This window comes from Corylus avellana, chromosome 6, assembly GCF_965113065.1.
Source record: "Corylus avellana chromosome 6, dhCorAvel1.hap1.2, whole genome shotgun sequence".
In the NCBI taxonomy this organism is placed as follows: domain Eukaryota; kingdom Viridiplantae; phylum Streptophyta; class Magnoliopsida; order Fagales; family Betulaceae; genus Corylus; species Corylus avellana.
In genome coordinates, this window is record NC_142495.1 from 9,173,427 (window position 1) to 9,180,653 (window position 7,227).

At 35.2% G+C, this 7,227-nt stretch overlaps 1 protein-coding gene across 1 annotated transcript; it reads left to right on the plus strand.

Moving 5' to 3' along the window:
* The first annotated feature begins 205 nt into the window (after positions 1-205).
* On the plus strand, positions 206-4,061 carry LOC132186513 (beta-fructofuranosidase, insoluble isoenzyme CWINV1-like). Its single transcript, XM_059600494.2, has 7 exons — positions 206-386; positions 537-545; positions 677-1,539; positions 1,646-1,804; positions 2,569-2,807; positions 2,925-3,015; positions 3,796-4,061. Exons 1-7 carry the CDS (start codon positions 206-208, stop codon positions 3,973-3,975), a joined length of 1,722 nt encoding a protein of 573 aa, XP_059456477.2. The 3' UTR covers positions 3,976-4,061.
* Positions 4,062-7,227: the final 3,166 nt, after the last annotated feature.

The following is a 7,227-nucleotide window of genomic DNA, read 5'->3' on the forward strand; positions in this document are numbered from 1 at the left end:
TTACAAAATTAACTTGATTCTTCAATCTATCAGTTTTCAAAGACTTGTAAGTTGTAACAATTAATTAGAAAAAAGAAAAAAGAAAAAGTACGTTGTAACAATTAGATTTGTGCTGTAATTTAATCCACGTACTCACACCGGCCTCACGCTGTCTCTTTCTATATAAGAAGTCATAGCATTGCCTTCCCTTTCACACCCCACCACCATGGCCATCTCCTCTGCAGCTTGGCTACTCTTCTCCTCTTTTCTCTTTCTCTCCCATGGCGTTCTTCAACTTCAAGCATCCCATCAACTTTACAGAGACATTAAGGCTTCTTCATCTCCTCCTGCATTCCAGCCTTACAGAACTTCTTATCACTTCCAACCCCCCAAGAACTGGATCAACGGTATAATTATTTATTCTTTCCCCTTTCTTTCTTGCTTTAAATATGTCTCATTTTTTAATATTTGAAGTTTATTTTCTTCTTTTTATTTTTTTGTCATCTTACCATCTTCTGATGCTGAAATGGACGAATGGGTTGTCTTTGGAAATGCAGATCCAAATGGTTGGTTCCTTTTTAACTTGGTTTTTAAGGTTTTTCGAATCTCAAATCCAATTTGTCTATTTAATTTATAAAATAATAGTAATAAATGTAATTTTTTTATAGTATTTGATGTAATTAATCCATGTCTGTAGGACCAATGATTTACAAGGGAGTTTACCATCTATTATACCAGTACAATCCAAAAGGTGCGGTGTGGGGGAACATTGTCTGGGCCCACTCAACATCAACAGATTTGGTGAATTGGACCCCACATGTTCCTGCCATCTACCCATCACAACCGTCGGACATCAATGGTTGCTGGTCGGGTTCCACCACAATCCTCCCCTCCGGCGAACCGGTCATTCTCTACACCGGAGTCAACCCACAAAACCAGCAAGTCCAAAACTTGGCCACACCCAAAAACCTCTCCGACCCGTATCTGACGGAATGGGTCAAGTCGGCCAAAAATCCGCTAATGGCCCCTACAATAGCCAACCAAATCAATGCAAGCTCGTTTAGAGACCCAACCACCGCTTGGTTAGGCCCCGACCGGATATGGAGAGTGCTCATCGGAAGCAAAAGGAACCGCCGGGGATTAGCTATTCTATACCGGAGCAAAGATTTCGTTCACTGGACTAAATCCCAACACCCACTTCACTCGGCACCAGACACCGGAATGTGGGAGTGCCCCGATTTCTTCCCGGTTCCGATCAATGCCAATATTGGCGTTGACACGTCAGTTATCGGCCCGCATGTTAAACACGTGCTCAAGCTGAGCTTGGACGACACCAAACATGATTACTACACGGTCGGAACTTATAACCTAAACAAGGATGTCTATGTTCCGGACAAGGGACAGGTGGACAGCGATTCCGGACTGAGATATGATTATGGGAAATTTTATGCTTCAAAAACTTTCTTTGATAATGCAAAAAATAGAAGAATCTTGTGGGGTTGGATTAATGAGTCCTCCAGCGTCGAAGATGATATCAAGAAGGGATGGTCTGGAGTAATGGTAATTAATGGTGAACTAATCAATTTGCTTTATATTTATCAAGCAAACTTAGAATTTGTTTGATTTTAATATTATTATTATTATTATTATTTGGCACATTTTGCAGGCAATTCCAAGGAGCATTTGGCTGGATAAATCCGGGAAACAATTAGTGCAATGGCCGATTAGTGAACTTGAGAGGCTGCGGGAAAACCAAGTCAACTTGCCTAATCAAGTGCTTAAGGGAGGATTAGCACTTGAAGTTTCTGGTGTCACATCGGCACAGGTGATTTTCTTTTTGATGTAGTTCTTTTTTTCTTTTCTATTTTTCTATACCTAGTAATAAGGAAAAAAAAATGATATTAACGGAGTTGAATAAAAGAGAATTGTTTATAAGCCGAACCCACGAAAGTGCTCCATCTAAGTGATGGCTAGCTGAAAGAGGATATCTCCCGCTCCCTGGCTGATGTAGGATAACCTCTCTCTCTCTTTTATTTTTTATTTTTAATAAGAAAAGAAATAACATTAATAGAAGTGAATATAAGAGTTTATATGGCTCATAATAGTTATATTTAGCTATTATGAGCCATTTTTACGTACCCCTCTGGCAAACCCTTTAAAATAGAGAGTTTTTATCCGATTTACTACAGTTTATAATAGCAGCTTCTACTAATATAATACAAATTTTTTCTCATCCTGTTTCTCTCTTTTCGTCAGTTTTTTTCGTTTCCTGGCCTCTCTCTTCTCCCTCGTCTAAAGTTTAGAAAAAAAATAGAGAGTAAAATAAAAAATAGAGTTTATATAGAAAAATGAATGACTAACTTAAAATTTTGCATAGCTATTTTTATTACTCTTGTTAGAGATGCCTTAAGCATAACCTAAAAAGCTACCATATCAAGCCCATTGCTTAGCCGAATGAAAGAGTTCTTTTCATGGTAATTTGGCAATGTGATTTTGCCACATGTAATTGTACAAGTCGATAAAAACCCACAAAGAATATTGATTTTGTTAATGTGGTAATTCTCTGGATATCTTTGACCTTTCTTGCAGGTTGACGTAGAGATTTCATTCAGGACAATTGAGTTGCAGAATGCAGAAAAGCTGAACCCAAGCTGGACCAATCCACAAGCACTTTGTAGCCAAAAGGGTGCGTCAGTAAAGGGGCGGTTGGGACCATTCGGGCTGCTGGCTCTGGCTTCGAAGGGCTTGCAAGAGCAAACGGCAGTGTTCTTCAGAATATTCAAAGGCCAAGACAAATATGTGGTGCTCATGTGCAGTGATCAAAGCAGGTATATCCCATATATACAATCTTCTTCCTTTGCCCATCAAATTTCTTTGCCAAAAATTCAAAGATTTGAACTCTAGCTTTTATTCTTCTTCTTATTATTATTTTCTCTGGCTGGCAGGTCTTCCCTAAATAATGGTAATGATAAGACCACTTATGGGGCTTTTCTGGATGTCAACCCTTTTAGTGAGGAGCTGTCACTTAGAAGCTTGGTGAGTTGTTGCTACAAAATTGTATACATTTATTCAAATTTCTTTACTTTTCAATGTGCATGTCAATCTAATTTCATGGCCTCCACTCGTTACATTTCCGGGATATTTAGAACCAAATGGGATTGTGTTGGGAAATAGAGTTTTTTTTAGAAATTTTTTTATTTAAAAGTGTTTTTTTTTTTTTTTTTTTTACTTAAGGGTATATTTTTGCATTGCACAATTAGTCATATACTAAGGGTTTATTTGGGTTTATCATTTCAAAAGGTGCGACTTAAAAATAGCGATTTGAAAACATGTTGTCCTTTATTTCTAGAGATTAGGTAAATAGAAAGTTTGTGTCTACAATACTATTCAAAAAGTTAGGGGAACAATAAAACTTTCTTATCTGTTAGGGTTGGGACGCCCATGTATGTATCTGATCACTACAAAAAACCGGTATTGCAAAAAACTTCATGAAAATCTCTGAAACTAAGAGTTAGTGACCGCATTGCAAGCAAAATTTATATAAACTAGTAGATCTCGTATGAAATTTCTCACATTATCTGTCTACATTACTAGCAATTCAAACCGATAATGGATATATAAATCTGTTTGACTAATGAGTTTTTTTCCAAAAAAAATCCTCAAATTTTGGGCCCCAAACCACACAAATGCAGGCATCTATAGATCCAATCCAATGGTTTCCTACTCCTTTAGATGTCTAGAGATGCTTTTACATTCATCATTTTATTTTATTTTTGTCCAAATTGATCCAATATCTTGTTTATCCCTTTCTCACAGATCGACCATTCAATTGTGGAAAGCTTTGGTGGAGAAGGAAAGGCATGCATCACAGCTAGGGTTTATCCCACATTGGCAATTCAAAATGAGGCCCACTTGCATGTTTTCAACAATGGCACTGAGAATGTTCAAATCACAAGATTTAGTGCTTGGAGCATGAAGAAAGCCATAATTACTTGAGGGTTGAAACTCTAATTATTGTGTTGGTGTTGGAAAGAAATATCTTGTTTCTGTTTTTCTTTAATTATTATTGTGTTAGTGTAAGATGGGGCCTTTTTAATATTTAAATATCAAGTATTTTTTTTTTTTTTTTTTACATTATATTATATTTCTAAATTTTTGTTCCTTTTTTTTTTTTCTCGTTCTTGAAATTCAACAATATAATATTAGTGATAAATTTGTTTAGAAATTATTTTTTAGATTCAATTCATGCATTTATAATTAAAAAAATTTACACAAAAGAATAATTAAACCTGATTTATCGGAGGAATTGACCCCTGCCCAAAAAAAATAATAATAATAATCAAAAAAATTCTTTGCTCGACACATAAACCACCTCTTATCGACCCACGTGGACTTTGTCAAACTTTCAAACAAAGGTAAGGGAAAGAGCCAAAGGCGACGCATGTCTTTACAGAGGAAAACAAAAAACAAAAAACAAAAGGCACATGAGAATGCAATTACAACTTCTCTTTAAGTGCTTAAAAACCAACACGTTAAAAAAAATAAAAAAATAAAAAAATAAAAACCAACACTAAAATGCAGAGTCCTCTTCAAAATAGTTAATGCGATGAAAAATAGAGCTCACATAAAGAATATGAAACTTTTTTTTTTTTTATCTTTTTAACAAAATAAATAAATAAAAAGAAATAAAAAGGAAGTAAGAAAAATAGTTCTTGGTCTTTATGATAGTGTTCAAGCAATTGTAACGGTCGGTTTTGATAAATTAATTCTATCAATTGATGTTGATGTTGTGACTACGAATTTTTTTTTTTTTTTTAATTATTTACTTGTCACTAGTCACTACATAAAAGAATGTTGACGTTGTGACAAAAAAGCTTGTGTAGGACTCTACTTTTTTTCTTTTTTCTTTTTTCTTTTTAAGGAAAATCTTTAATATTCGAAAAAAAAAAAATCAAGAGCATAAAGTTCTTACATTAGAGAAAATAAAGTTCTGATAAATCATAGTCAAAGTTATGAGGTTACAATGTCATAGAGATAAACATAAAATCTTACAATCAACTCCTATCTATGACTTCGATTAATATCCGCTAACCCATGTCCAAATCTCAGTTATAGAACAGATCTGCTTCAGTCAGACTCAATCCAATATATAGGTAATTCATATTCTCAACTTTTATTTTACCGGCCATAAAAGCAAAACCCTTACACCGAAACTAATCCTACTCGACCCAAAGGGCAGGACAAAATTCTTCGCCCCAAAGCAGATTTAAGGAGAAGTCAAACCCTTATTCAAAAAACTAACAAAAAAAAAAAACCAACAAACAGCTACAACAGTCGAGGCGAGAGAGCTAGGTGAAAAGCTCAACCGATTTCAGGGAGGCGAAGAGCGGGGCAACATGATGAAGGGTAGACAGAGGCAGTGCAGCATAAACAAAGGGATGGCCGGAGCAACTGAACTAGTCGGAAAAACTAAAAAAAGGAAGTAAAAAAACCAGTAAGGGAAGGGGAGGAAAGAAGAGGGGAGGAGGGGAAAGGAGGGGGGACAAGTCTAGTAGTACTCTACTCTTGCAGTCATGTTCATAATATTCTGTTTTAAATTAATTTTAATTTTCCTGCGTTTTTCATTTGTTATACTTTTTTTAAGTGGTTCATTGTCATAGTTGTTGTCAATTGTAATTATATGTATTTGTATGAGTATGGTACATCCCATTTAGCAAAACAAAAAATGATTGTGAGGAAAAATGCATGCCATGTAGCAAATTTTTTGACTATGGTTATTTATTTAATAAAAAAATATATAAAATTTTTCAATGTGATTTCGCTGAGTTATAAATAGCTCTTTGAGATTTAAATAGTTACTAAAAACTTTCTAAGATAAGCGAATAACGCAAACAAGTTCTTGGATGCGTTTTCCATCGGCAAATAGGATGTAATCTTTTAATATGTCAGGTCAACATCAATAATATTGTGCCAAATATTTTTATATTTAAAACAAAAAACAAAACAAAAAAAATAAAAAATCAAGAGGTTCGTCCCCTGGCCAAAGGGTCTCCATGGACTATATATATAGAAAATTTTAGAAAGAATAACCTATAAACATTGTTGAGGATAAAATTCGTTATGGGTCTCATTCATGCAATCTAATTCAAATAAGCTACAATTACATAGAGTTTTACAATAACTGAGCTACTCCAAATATTTCAATGGAGACTATTATATAAAAGGTATGCAACGCATCGTGTAAAGGGAGTCAATTCATCTCTAAAAACTCTCGCTCATTGTTATATTCTCACTTCAACTAAGAATGCTAACTTAAGTATTGAAGTTTTCTCAAACTCTAAACCAACGAATTCTTTAACGCTTTTATTATTTTACAAGCAGCTAATCACCAATCAAGCCACACCAAAAACTGCTCTAACAAACATAAAAGCTTAGACGCGTTTTTATTTTTTTAATTGCAGGCAACATTCATAGCTGATTATTCAACGGTATCTGTGGAATGACAAGAATTTATAAAGTGATCCATTAAATAATATCTCTAAATAAGATTCTCTTGCTTTTGGTCGGGAATGAGATAATATAATAATTTACAAAGTACAATATCTTTGGCTTCACTAACTTTAAATGCCTGAAAATTAATATTTTGAAAATTACATGATTGCTTTCTTTAAGAAAAATAGTCACACTTTCCAAAAGATACTATTGGTCACCAATTTAAACAAGGAGGGAATGTTAAAAAGCCAAATGTATACAAACACCGACAGGATGGAATATAACATATAATTAAGGGAAATCATATACAAAATCCTTAAGTCAACGCGTTTTTTTAAAAAACTCTCTGGGTATTTATTTTTGAAAATTTAGTTCCTGGGTAACTCGAAACTACAAAAAAAACTCCCTACCGTCAGTTTTTGTTAACTTCCGTTAGTCCACTCAAAACTCACCGTTTTATCTTATTAAAATATTAATTTTTTATTAATTTAATTTTAAAAAATTAAATCTAAAAAATAAAAAATAAAAAAAAATAAAAATTGAAGGGTGGCCAAGGGTGGCAGTGCCACCTCTGGCCACCCCCCCCCCCCCCCCCCCCCCCCCTAAAGGGTGGCCGTAAGCCACCCCAGGGGTGGTTTGCCCACCCCTGGGGTGGCTTGCGGCCACCCCCAGGTGGTTTGGGGTGGCCCCCCAAGCCACCCATGGGGTGGCTCGAGCCACCCCGTGGGTGGAAAGGGGTGGCCCGCACGCCACCCT

What these genes read in the sequence shown, in the direction of transcription:
- LOC132186513 (XM_059600494.2), top strand. Translation starts at nt 206, where the DNA reads ATGGCCATCTCCTCTGCAGCTTGGCTACTCTTCTCCTCTTTTCTCTTT. An exon ending in AGGGATGGTCTGGAGTAATG is followed by an intron (nt 1,540 to 1,645) that starts GTAATTAATGGT and finishes CACATTTTGCAG; the next exon opens with GCAATTCCAAGGAGCATTTG. An exon ending in ATGTGCAGTGATCAAAGCAG is followed by an intron (nt 2,808 to 2,924) that starts GTATATCCCATA and finishes TCTGGCTGGCAG; the next exon opens with GTCTTCCCTAAATAATGGTA.